The following is a 13843-nucleotide window of genomic DNA, read 5'->3' as shown; positions in this document are numbered from 1 at the left end:
TCAGATTGCTGTAAGGATACCATCTGCCCTACATAGTGGTCTGTTACAGCATTATACTTCTAAGAAAATATTCCTTGAAAAATAACACACATCAATGAAGAAACAAAGATGCTGCAAAAAAATAGTGTATGGAAAAAAAGCCAAAAATTCCATATCTCTCTGTCTTAACACCTGTATAGTAAATTGTATGTGACAACCACGTTGTTACAGTAATAGGAATGCAAAGCATAAAGGAACAAGAGATACATCTTGCCTTGCTTAAAGAAATTAAAGACAAGTTTAACCCGCACCTGCCAAACTGTCTTCAGAGGAACAGAAATAGGTGGGAGCGGAAAGGCTCACCTCTCCTGTACCCCACAGTGCCTCTCCCTGAAATCATTTTAAATATAGGCAATATATCTGTCACCTTTTCTCTTTTATTTTTCCTTCCATTCTAATCAATGGCAGACCCTTTACTGCACTCCCCAGCCCAGTATCTCAAAGGCACATTACAGAATAAGAGGACCCAAGTGTCACTTACCAGTTGCATGCCACAGATAAAGATAAGCGTGCACCTGCCACTGCAATAACCCATGGTTTCCGAGACCCCTGCCACAGCCAGACTGTCCCACGTCGGCCACCGTCGAGCCCCCACTTTATCCAATCAGATCGCGGGGAAGGACAGGCAAACCTGCCGAGGGCTCGGGGGCTCCGGGCTGCTGCTGCCAGCGTCCTGGGAAGTGACAGGCATTAGGACCTGCTGGCGCGGCGGCGGCGGCGGCGGCAGCTCCAGCCGCGCCCGCCAAACATACCTTCACTCGCTCGGTGCACACGCCGCGCCGCGGGCAGCGCCGCCCGCGGAGACGCGCCCGGAGCCCGCAGGGGCAGCAGCGGCAGCCTCGTAGCGCCGCCGCGCCTTCAGGCATCTGGCCGCGAAGTTTCGCCCCCGCCGCTCCTTGCGCCGGCTCGCCCCACGCCCCCCAGCGCGGCCGCCGCCCGACGCGCGCTCGCCCGGCGCTCTCCGCGCGCCGGCTTCGGGGGCGGCAAAAGCGCGCGCGGGGCGCTGCCCGCCTCCCTGCGCCGCCCGCGGCTCCTCTGCGCCCAGCGCTGGGGGGCCGGACGGGCGGGGGCGGGGCGCGGGCCGGGCGGGGGCGTCCGGGCTCCGCGGTCCCGGGCGGCGGCGGCAGCGGCGGTGGCAGCGGCGGTGGCTGCCGCACGCAGTGATGCCAGGTCCGCGCCGCGTCCTGCAGCGGCGGGGCCCCTCCCCTCGCCCAAATGTGCTAATCCTCCTACAACAAATCCTTCAACAGCTCCCCGCCGCCCCTTCCCGAGACGTAAACTTCTTCGCAGCTCCGCAGGGTCTGCGGCTGAGGGGCTGTTGGCAGCGATGTCTAGGCGGGAAGAAGCGACGCAGGAGCGGTGACTGCGGCGGTGTTGACGCTGGGGACCTCGGGGAGAAGAGTCCGGGCGGCAGGTCCGTGGCTTCCTGGGCTTGCGTGGGTCCCGTTCCCGCAGCCGAGCCTGAAGCAGCAGGCGCGAGCGGGCCGCGTGTGTGCGCCTGTGTGTGTCTGAGGTGAAGGGACGCAGAGGAGGGATAGAGAAGGGGGGTGGGGTGATGAACTAGGGGTGCAGCCGCGGCATCCTGGCAGGTCCGAAAGCCCGCCTGGCGGACGGGAGGAGAAGGGCGCCGCGGCCGCAGACGCACTGCCAGCCGCCCAGCGCCCGGCTCCGGAGGATCTGCAAGGGCCGGAGCGTGGAGAGTTGTGGAGCCGACCCCGCTTGGGAAAAGGGACTGGGTTCCTGCCAGAGTTGGTGGGGAATTGGGGAAGCGGAGAGAGTAGGGACACAGTGAGTTGCCGTTACTGCTTCAAACTGTTTTCACTCGAGAAATTAAGGAATCAGAGACAATTTTAGCGCTCAATTACTACAGCTTTAAGGACCGTCCCAGCTGGGTGTGGATTCCTGAAGGTGTATGTTCCAGACCCCGCTCCCGAGCGACGGCCAGAAGCTGGGTACAGGCTCCTGCAAAGACCCGCTTTGGAGCCCGCTGCTGCCACCTGCGGGCGGAAATCTGAAGAGCCGAGCAAGTTGGTCCAGGTGGCGGCCTCAGGGGTCTGGGTATTCAGGATCCAAGGGTCAAGTTTCCTTTGTAACTCCTGGAAGCTACTGAAAGTATTACTGACTTTCCCAAGAGGTGAAGGGGTGGTGTGGACATCCGCTGGGGAACTCAGTCATTGGAATGAAGAGTTGAGACTGATGAGAAAAGAAAAGGAAACCACAAAGCAAGCATGCCCCACACCCCATAGGATAAAGACAGATGAAACCACATCAGGCAAGGAGCTTTCCATAGTAAATGGGATTTGGCCCTTCTGATAAAATGGCATTTGTATAGGTTAATGTTATCCTGGGAACCACAAATAAGGATCCCAAATGATTGCTTCCTTTGAATAAATATTGTGACATATCAGAATGACTAAATATTAAGAAATTGAATAGGGCATGGGAACCCTAGTCTCCAGTAGTATGGTACTAAATTTTCAGAAATGACTTGTCAATGGTAGAGAGCCTAAAAGTGATCTGATTTGTTAAATTTTTGGAATGAAGATACTTTATTACTGTAATGTAAATGTCTGCTTTTAATTGCCCTATTTGTAAATAGGCTTTTCTCTGAAAAGTGTCTTTCAATGCTTCATAGAATTAAGAGAACCCAATCTATGCTCTTACCCACTGCCAGACCTGGTGGGTAATACGTGCTCCACAACTCTTGGTAAAAAGAAGCCAGAGGTGTCTAGTACAGATGTTTCTTTTTGTTGTTACCGTTCTGCCTTATACACGTTAGCTGTTCAGTAGCTGCTGGGGGTGCAGGTGTTTTGGACTACCAAACAAAAAGAAAGCTGTTAAATTGATGTTGAATATCGAAGAAGCTCTTACCATATTGCAAAAAGCATGGTATTACCTTTTTTAAATTCGTAGGAGCCGCAATGCATGTGGATCCAGCAATAATCCTGCAACAGTTTCCCTGCGACCACCAACGTCTTTAGACTCTCTAGATTAAAGGAAAGCATAATGGTATCAGTAGCTGACTCTCAGTGCCCTGCGCATAGTCCCTGAATAGTTGCCTTACAGTACATGCCCACCTTCTTTCTTCAAGCACTTGGGACTCTGTCTACAGGCTCTTTCTAGCCACAGGAGGTGCTGAACTCCAGAGTGAAGTTACAGCTGTGAGAACAATTCTTGCCCAGTAATGGATATGGGACTTGGTGGATCAGTACCCCAACTTCTCAACCCAAAGATGGGAAATCCTGAGACATACTCTAGTCAGCATCATTAACCTCCCAACCAGGATTAAGCCCATAATGCCCGTGGTTGACCATATTGTTTCACTCCTGCATTCTGAATTAGCTTCCTTCCCTTCCTGCCTTATTTCCCTTCTCCTGTACCAGTGTTCCCTGGGTTTACCTCCAAAATAAATCACTCAAATCCTTGTGTCAGGGCTGCCTCTTGAGAAGCCCAACGTAAGGCAATCTGCAAGCACTTTTCCTGTTGTGGTATCATAGGCACATTATTCTCAGAGGAGTGAACCAGGTACATGTTTGGTGTTGAACATTTATTGTGTGCACCTACTACCTTACTCCATGCTACACCTGCATCCTCTCATTCATTACTCACAAGAAACCAATGAGTTAGTGAGAAACTCATTTGGAAGATACAGAAGATAGGATCCAGAGCAATGAAGTATCTTGTTCACAGGTGCACATTTTCCTGGTGGCAGAATTAGTGTGTAAAGGCATGTCTGTGGGACATTGAAATTCACTTTCCAAACCACTGTGCTGTACTTTATTGATATTTTACTATACTTCCTTGTCATTCTTTGGGAATTCCATACAGAAATGATGACTTAAAAATATTTAGGAGAATGATCACACATATTTTATCCCTTTTCCTAGCTTTATTGAGATCAGATTTTGTTATCTCTAAATTAAGTTCACTTTGCATCCTTTAGATGTGGTATACGCAAAGCCTGACTTAGGAAAAGGTGCCCTAGATAGGGATACAGTTTCATTCCTTAAGGCGGCTATGTCCTTTCTGTTCCATTTCCTATTATACTTGGAGCCTTAGGGAAAAGACTATAAAGAGAATCCCAACTGTCCCATTGAAGTGCATGTAGCAGGGCAATGTCTCAAATTGGAATGTCAATTGCACTTTCATTTAGAAACAGCCATATACTATTCAGCTTTCCTTGACTGGTCTGGTGATACAACTATTGCTAAGTATCTTGTTTCTGTGGGGAGAATGTGTCACACATTACACATCTCCATCTGACTGACCTTGGCATCCTACTTTAAAGTAACTTTCAAGGTTATTTCCCGCCTATTATCTCATTTATCTTAGAACAATGCATGGAATCCAGTGACTACTGCTGTCTGCTCAACAACCAATCACTTGAACAAAAGCAGGAGCTTAAGTCTGGCTTTGTAACACCACTAAGCAATTTCACTCTGAATTTTACTCTGTTCATTACACTTCAAAAACATAAAGGCAGCAATTAACTTTACAGTCACAAACCAACAAAATTGATTCATTGAATATTTTATACAAACTTGGATTCTTTGTTTGTGGAAAATAATATTTTCAAAATAAATTTTAAAAAGAAAATAATCTGGGGTGCCTGGGTGGCTCAGTCAGTTAAGTGCCCTGACTCTTGGTTTCAGCTCAGGTCACCATCTTAAGGTAGTGAAATTGAGCCCTGAGTTGGGCTCCATGTTCAGTGTGGTCTGCTTGAGATTCTCTCTCCCTCTGCCCCCCCACCTCTCTCTCTCTCTCATAAACAAATCTTTAAAAAAATAAAAAGAAAATAAAGAAAAAATAACCACACATAATCCTTCTACCTGGACATAATCTGTCTTCCAGAGATAATCTGTCATTTTTGCACAAACCATTTTTTATAAAAATGGGATTATATCTCCATAATATATTTCAATCTGCTTTTTCTTTTCACTTAATAATAACATATGTCCAACTCATTGACTATTAAGCTCATGAGTTCTGCAGCCAATTTAACTTCATATTCCAAGCTCTGCTGCCATTTACCAACCATGTAACCTTAGGCAAATCACTTAGCTTCTGTGCCTTAGTTTCCTTATCTCTAATGGGTAAGAAGTAGAAGGAGTAATAATGCATATATATCATAGCGCTGTTGAGAGGGTTGTGTAAATGTCAATATATGAAAAGTTTTCAAAACAGAGCCTGGGTGCCTGGTGCATAATTAACATTTTAAGATACTTAATTATCATTATTCTGCATACAATATAGCTCTTTTTTTTACATTTATCCATTTTATTTTATTTTATTTCTTTTCGGTGTTACAAAATTAATTGTTTATGCACCACATCCAGTGCTCCATGCAATATGTGCCTTCCACAATATAGCTTTAATCACTCTATAGCATTCTAATGTAAGAAAGTCTCCCAATCATTTATTTATTTATTTATTTATAGATTTTATTTATTTATTTGACAGAGAGAGACACTGTGAGAGAGGGAACACAAGCAGGGGGAGTGGGAGAGGGAGGAGCAAGCCTCCCGCTGAGCAGAGAGCCCGATGTGGGGCTCGATCCCAGGACTCTGGGATCACGACCTGAGCTGAAGGCAGACACTTAACAACTGAGCCACCCAGGCGCCCCATCCCAATTGTTTAATTTTTATCCTTTGCTTAGACATACAGGTTTTGTGGTGGCCAAAATAATAGCCCTTCAAATGTGTCCACACCATAATTCCAAGAACCTATGAATATGTTACTTCACATGGCAAAAGAGACTTTGAGCACAAATTAAGAACTTTGAGATGGGGAGGGTAGCTTGGATTATCCAGGTGGGCCCAGTCTAATTGTTTGAGCCCTTAAAAAGAGAACTTTTGGGGGCACCTGGGTGGCTCAGTTGGTTAAGCCGCTGCCTTCGGCTCAGGTCATGATCTCAGGGTCGTGGGATCGAGTCCTGCCTCGGGCTCCTTGCTCAGTGGGGAACCTGCTTCTCTCTCTGCCTCTGCCTGCCTCTCTGCCTGTTTGTGCGCTCTCTCTCTCGCTCTCTCTCTTTGATAAATAAATAAATAAAATCTTAAAAAAAAAAAAAAAAAGAGAACTTTTGCCAGCTGGTGAAGTGGAGGGAGACAGAGGGTAACGGAAGAAATGGAAGAAAGAAGAAGGTCAAGAAGATGCAAGGTGAGTTCCACCCACCATTGCTGGATTTGGAAATGGATGAGGGGAGCGAGAGCCAAGGAATGTAGGTGGCCCCTAGAAACTATAAGAATAAGGAGTGTCTCCTACAGCCTCCAGGAGGAATGCATTCATGTTTGCAGCTTGATTTTAGCCAACTGAGACTCTTGTCAGATGTCTGACCTACAGAACTGCAAGATAATTAATACATGCTATTTTGAGTCCCCAAATTTGGAATAATTTGTCATATCAGCAATAAAAATCCAATACAGTTTAATTCCAAAGCTTCAATATTATTTCATAGTACTTAAATTTGTAGATAGGTTTTCACCTGTATTATGACCACTTCCTTATGATAAATTTCTAGAAGTTATATTTAGGTCAAAGAATGAGCAAAAATATGATGCTTTTGATAAATGATACCAAATTTCCTTTCAGGAGTTCTATCAACATATACCTATAGGAAATGTCCTCACCATTTTCCCTTTGCCATTATCAGTAATAGATATTATCATTCTTTAAAAAAAAAAAAAGCTTTTCCATTTTCCATTGTAATTTACATTTTTTAATGTAACAGCCATTTCTTAAATACCCAGTAAATGTGTTGAGGTGGACTGTGACCCATAAATATATCACATTGTTTCTTGCTTTTCTGTTACAATTTCTCTTGCAAGTTCAACTGCACTTTTAATAATATTATCCAATGACAGGTTCTATACTATGGAACTTTAGCAATGAAAGTCCAATTATCTATTTAACTGAAATGCTGACCTTCAGAGAAAACATTGAAGAGATATTGGTAAGCCAACATAACAGACTATGCCATCATAAAGACCAGAGCTGTAGGTATGATCAATGCCTAACCAGTCATTTCTTGGTATTAAATACCATTTGGGTTATATACTTCTAAATTAAATTATTTTAAATTGTAAATTTATGTAAATTCTACTTATAATATCAAGTAAAATGCCATGAATAAGTTAGGATCTCTGTACCTATTTCCTGGTGATCAGTTGCATGCATTAACTTGATTATTTTTAACATTTCAATCATGTTTATTATGAGATATTTTAAGGCTTATTTATACAATTATTTTACAAATGTAGACTCTCAATTATATATTATTTTAGTAAATTATCTCATAGAAAGCCATGCAATTTTAGAAATAACATTTGTAGGGATTAGAAAAGCCACATTTTCATCTTTGATTTTCCCCTAATTTGTGCTGATTCTTTTTTTAACATGAAGAATTGGAAAATAAGTGTAAGGACAAACCTACTGCTCTAATTGCTGTTGTAACAACCCACTCCACATATAATGGCCTTAAACAAGGGCACAGAAGGGAATGTTTGTTCTGTACTGTCTGGAGCTTCCATCTGGAAAGACTTCCAAGGCTGAAGGTGTGCCTTCATGGCTGAGGATGTGTTTGTGGCTCCGGCAGGTCTCACCTCAAGTTCATTTACTCGCAAGTCTAGCATATGAGTTGGAAGGGCTTGCGGACCAGATCTTAAGGCAGATGTGTGGCCTGTCCATGCAACGTGACTTCCTCACAACATGGCTGCTTCTGAATAGCCAGATTTCTTATATGGCAGCCGAGGGCTCACAGCACAATATTGCAGCCAACAAGGCAGAAGCTGGACTGCCTTTTATTAACCCAACCTCAAAAGTCACCCGGCTCCACCTCCCTCATATTCTTTTTTTTTTTTTTTAATCCAGTTACTTAACATAAAGTATATTATTAGTTTCAAGGGTAGAATTTAGTGATTCATCAGTTGTATACAACATCCAGTGCCCATCACATCAACTGTCCTCCATAATGCCCATCTCCCAGCTACCTCATCCCCCCACTCAAATCCCCTCCAGCAACCCTCAAGTTTGTTTCCTGTAGTTATGAGTCTCTTATGGTTTACTTTCCTCTCTGTTTTTATCTTATTTTATTGGTCTTCCCCCATTTCTACTAGGTATAAGGAAGTTACAAGCCTGTCCTTCCTAAAGGAGGGGAAGAGGTGGAGCCCCACTATTACCAAACAAATGTCAAAGAAGTTGAGGACTGTGTTTTCAAATCTGTTTTAACCATTATATAATTAAAGGGAATCATAATTCTTGTTTCCTGAACATTAAGGAAAAATTAAAATTTAGACATAATGCTATTGTATCACAATAAAAAAGTTACCTTTATGCTAATATATCAGGGAAACAAGCTAATTGAATATAAAAGAAAGTGTTGCTCTGAATCAACCAGAATGAAAAAGATTAATAATAATTCAAATTTGGATTTTTTATAATGTGGACAAGTAACAGGAATATATTCTATCCACTCAAATGACTTCACATTCTCAAGGGCAAGTTAAAAGTTGGGATTCATCGGTGCCTGGGTGGCTCAGTGGGTTAAGCCGCTGCCTTCGGCTCAGGTCATGATCTCAGGTTCCTGGGATCGAGTCCCGCATCGGGCTCTCTGCTCAGCAGGGAGCCTGCCTCCCTCTCTCTCTCTCTCTCTCTCTCTGCCTGCCTCTCTGCCTACTTGTGAACTCTGTCTGTTAAATAAATAAATAAAATCTTTAAAAAAAAAAAGTTGGGATTCATTTCCTACAATTATGAAATGAGCAATAGAGTATTTAAACCATTCAATAGAATGAGGCTAAACAAATTATTAGTTTTCAGTGAAGCAATAGTTATATGTACTCTACATTTTTTTCTGTGTAATTAAGATTTATTACACAGCTTGAAAGTATCTTTCCAGATAATGTAGTTACTGTAAAATTTCTTTATTTGCTGTGCTTTCCCCAGTTTATCTTTATACAACCCTAATAAATACCAATTTAATAGAATATTAGAAAGTGACAAAGAGAAATGTTAGGAAAGTAGATGTGGTGTACTTACTTATAATAGGATTAATTCAAAATCCTTACACAGTGGTATGTTTTGAGCTTCTGGAGTGAAGAAAAATAAACCCCTAAACACAGTTGTGTCTTTTTTATAGTTAAGGCATTCAGTAATATAAATATGATATTCTAATCAAATGTTTGTTTTCCCTTTTTGAGGGAGAAGGAATGAATTCTTTACTGGGATACCGAATTTAAATGGTCCTTCTTAGGGGCACCTGGGTGGCTCAGTGGGTTAAAGCCTCTGCCTTCGGCTTGGGTCATGATCCCAGGGTCCTGGGATCAAACCCCACATCTGGCTCTCTGCTCCATGGGGAGCCTGCTTCCTCCTCTCTCTCTGCCTGCCTCTCTGCCTACTTGTGATCTCTGTCTGTCAAATAAATAATTAAAATATTAAAAAAAAAATAAATGGTCCTTTTAAAATTTGGAAGTAGATGAAAGAAGCAGGCATTTTGTGTTTACTTTCTTTTGTTTTGAGCTGGAGGATATGTAGAACCATGACTTCCTTGTAGTTATGTTCAGGTTCCATTGCCTGTCCTGGTACTGTGCAGTAAAGACAGTGATTCTGAAATGCTTCCAGTGGGCTTTGCCTAGGTATTCTGTGGTAAACATGGGTGTTCCATTGATACCTTCTGATGATGATCTGAGAGTGGTGGCAAGGCCAATACCTGCCCACTTCCTGAACTATTTTTGTTTTCACATATGCCTCTTTGGGAAACCACATAAGCACTAACTTCAAGTCACAATAAAATTCTCATTAGTCATAATACTGTTCAGCCCAACAACTGACCCGCTGTGTGTCACAATGTCATCATTATACACCTCCAGACAGCCCTGCCAGCCTGACTCAAGAATATCCTCTGTGGGACCACGGGGAATTTCGGGATACGATCCATGTGACTTAGGAGTCCAGGAGACACTGGAAAACTGTATCCAGGAATTCATTCTGTCCAATCACACTGCCTTGCCAATTTTACTCTGATGCTATAGTCTGCTGTTGGGATTGTCAGAGTGGAGAATGTGGCAACAGTCTACACCCACCATTCAGGAATTTCACCTCAACCAGAGTAGGTAGCGAAAGGACCACAAAACACTTTCCCTTTGTCTGCTTCCCCTACTTCTGCCACTTACCCTGCTTTCCACCAGTCCTCTGGTGGTTTTTTGGTTTTTTTTTTTTTAACATTTTATTTATTTATTTGACAGTGATCACATGTAGGCAGAGAGGCAGGCAGAGAGAAAGGGGGAAGCAGGCTCCCTGCTGAGCAGAGAGCCCAATTCAGGGTTCCATCCCAGGACCCTGAGATCATGACCTGAGCCGAAGGCAGAGGCTTAACCCACTGAGCCACCCAGGTGCCCCACTCCGGTGGTGAGTTTCCCTTCTCTTCCCCCTGCCTGGTCAGGACTCTCCTCCTTTCTTCTAATAGTAGGTAATAATGAGAGAGTGGGGTACAGGGGAAGAGCAGCCAGCAGAGAGGGAACAAAAATGTTATAACTGTTAACAGCTACAATTTGAGTGAAACACATATATTGCCTTTAGGGGAAGGTGGGAGACTAAAAATCACCATAGCAAAAAGAAAAATTATTCAGAGTCATAAATCAGTAGAAATGAGGGCTGAGAGCCATGGCAGTTCTGACAAGGGGAAATCACTGTCACTTGGGTGAGTCAGGCACAGAGTATTTAAGCTGGCTCAAGGCTTGGAGGTAGAAACATCACAGATCCTGGCTCAGCAAATAGGTTATTTTAGCTGCAACATAGGGAGCCTGGGCAATGTTGTTGGAAAGGCAGGTCTGAATGTCAGTGTGAAGAGTTTGGCCTCCGAGTGACAATGAGGAGACCAAGAAATATCTCGAGCAGAGAAAGGATGAGAGTTACACCTCACGAAGTCACCTTGAAGTTTTACATAAAATGGATTGGAAAGAAGGGAGTATAGATGTAGGAAACCACCAAAACTAGAGCCAGATGTCATTGCTCCATGTTGTATGGTATGGCCAAGACATCTAGAAATCAATTTTTGAGTAAACATATTCGATAAACATATTTATCTCGCTGTTTTTTTTTTTTTTTCAGTCCTTTGCCATGGTAAGTATATATGAAGGACTTGATGTTCTACAGTCTTTTGGCAAACAGTTCAATATCTGAATCCTAAAAATAAAAAATATACTTTTCCTATCAGTTGTTATAGTCACATATGTATTGCCATACTCAAATCCAAATATAAGCTTCCTTTCTGTATAAAACATGGTACACATTTTTTCTGTCAATAACTTCATTATGCTTTAAATATAAATGTATTGACATATGAATATGTTAGTTATACACATATAACTTATTTGTTTTTAATATGTTCCCATTAAAATGTGACTACTTGAATCAAAGGATAGGAATTAAGTGTATTTATTTGATTGACAATATATAATTAGGTATCCGTGTTGGACTAAAGAATACCATTTTAAAATAATGCACTAGGAAATGTGTTTATGATGTGGGGGGAAAACCAAAGCCAAGAAAATATTTGTATACTCAATTTAAGACACAATAAAAATTATTGGAAGTTTATACTTCTTAGAGTTGTTTGTGTTCATTCTAGCAGGATTATAGTAATACCAAATTATGACAGATATTTCAAGATTCCTATGAAGATGGAATGCCAAGTGCTTTTTTTTTCCCTGTCTCCTACAGGATTTCAAGATTTGATTGCCCAAGTGACATTTATACTGTCATATACTTTTGTGAAATGCCTTATGTTAATTACAGTTTTCACATTTTGCATGGTGACAAAATTGTCATATTGTCTTATGCTTTAAGTCTTTTTAACTAAAAAGGGATTTCTGTAAAGGGGTCTTAAGGCAAAAACTTTTTTTAACCAAGTAAAAATGAATTTTGGAGAGAGTTTTCTTTTTTCTTTGCTAGAGAGGGAAGTATTATAAGCTGTAAAATACCTTGGATGTTCCAGTTCAAAACAAAAAAATTTAAAAATCATACTATGTTCTTACTTATAAAAGCTTAATGAAGTAGAGTGGTATTCATGGTCAGTAAAATTAGGTAATTGTAGTGATTAACAAATATATAGTTCTCAACAGGTCACAAAGTTATTTTTAAGGCTATCCACACAAAAATATTCACTATTTCAAATATCTCATATATCCTTTTCCCACAAAATTCATACACTAAGAACACATATTTTGGCATAACTTGTATTAATATAGAGATATTTTACAAGTAAGAACATTGAAGTCTTATTTTCCATAGTCATATGGAAAGCAGAGCACACCCCTGGTCCTATTGCCATGGCTCACTTTATCTTTCACTGTGTAACAGCTAACTGCAGAGTCTTATATGATACCTGTTGTCGTCAAAAACTTAAGGACCCAGCATCACAGAAGCTATAGTGTCTTACAGTTTCCTGCATGCTCTGAGTTTCTAAAACAAAACAAAACAACAACAACAACAAAAAAAAAAACAACAGGAAAATCCAGACAAAAATAGTATTTATTTTAGAAAAAAATGCTGCCACTGAGTTCCTCTAAATACTGAGCTCCTTGTAACCAAGCATCAAATCATTTGTTTTATACCCAATCTTATCTTTCCTTTCCTCCCTCCCTCCTTGGTTTCCCTCCTTCCTTCTCTCTATCCTTCCTTCTTTCTTTCTGCTTCCAGCTTTATTGATGTGTAATTGACATGTAACATTGTATAAATTTAAGTGTTAATTTGATACACTTATAGATTGTGAATTGCTTTTTAACCCCTATAGGGTTAGCTAACACCTTCTTCACCTTACATAATTGCTATTTTTTTTTATGGTGAAAATATTTCAGCCCTAACCCTTAGCAATTTTCAAGTATATAATATGGTATTATTAATTATAATCACCATGCTATATGTTAGATCCCCAAAACATAATCATCTTTTAACTGAAAGTTTATACCCTTTGGCCAGCATCTCCCTGTTTCCCCCACCCTCCAGCCATTCTACTCCCTGTTTCTGTTTAAGATAATACCTGTGAGTGATGTTGTACACTATTTGTCTTTCTCTTTCTGATTTATTTCTCTTTAGCATAATGCCCTCAAAGTTCATAAGTTCATGTAGGTATGTATATACACACCTATGTATGTATATACATACATATGTATGTATGTATGTGTGTACAGATGCATTTATATATATATATACATACACATGTGTGTGTGTATGTGTATCAGGTTTTCTTTACCCATTCATTTTTCTTTATCCATTCATTCATTGACAGACACTTAGGTTGTTTTCATATCTTGAATTTTGTGAATAAATCTACAGTGAACATGGGATTGCAGATATCTCTTAGAGATACTGATTTCATTTTATTTGGATACATACCCAGAAGTGGAATTGGGTCATATGATAGCTCTAGTTTTATTTTTTTGAAGAACCAATATTCCCCTTTGCTGTTTATAATATATCCAACTTTAGACATCTCATTTTTCTTTTTTTTTTTAATTAAGATTTTACTTATTTATTTAACAGAGAGAGCATAAGCAGGAGATGCAGGTAGAGAGAGAGGAAGAAGCAAACTCTCCACTGAGCAAGAAGGCTGGGATCATTTCCTAAGCTGAAGGCAGATGCTTAACCAACTGAGCGACCCAGGCACCTTCTTTTAATTTTTCTAACCCCCATAACTTTAAACATGGGGACAATAATGTAATACTTATATGATTGCTGGTAAAATTAAATGAAATGATATAAAATGTTCCAAGACCTCAAGGTAGTGATTGTTCATATAGTATTATTGGGCACT

The 13843-nt window shown here is 41.2% G+C and overlaps 1 protein-coding gene across 1 annotated transcript in view; it reads right to left on the bottom strand.

Annotated features, from left to right (window-relative positions):
* The window catches only part of LOC111147665 (sodium/potassium transporting ATPase interacting 2), a 998919-nt gene extending 998220 nt beyond the window's left edge, over positions 1-699 (bottom strand). The window contains exon 1 of the mRNA XM_022503870.1: positions 521-699. Coding sequence (XP_022359578.1) covers positions 521-574 — 54 coding nt within the window. The 5' untranslated portion in view covers positions 575-699. The remainder of the gene's footprint in view (positions 1-520) is intronic.
* Positions 700-13843: the final 13144 nt, after the last annotated feature.

The sequence above is a fragment of the Enhydra lutris genome, unplaced genomic scaffold, assembly GCF_002288905.1.
Source record: "Enhydra lutris kenyoni isolate GAN:26980312 unplaced genomic scaffold, ASM228890v2 scaffoldscaffold17, whole genome shotgun sequence".
NCBI lineage: Eukaryota > Metazoa > Chordata > Mammalia > Carnivora > Mustelidae > Enhydra > Enhydra lutris.
Note: the sequence above shows the minus strand (reverse complement) of the source record. Positions and strands in the feature narration are given on the sequence as shown.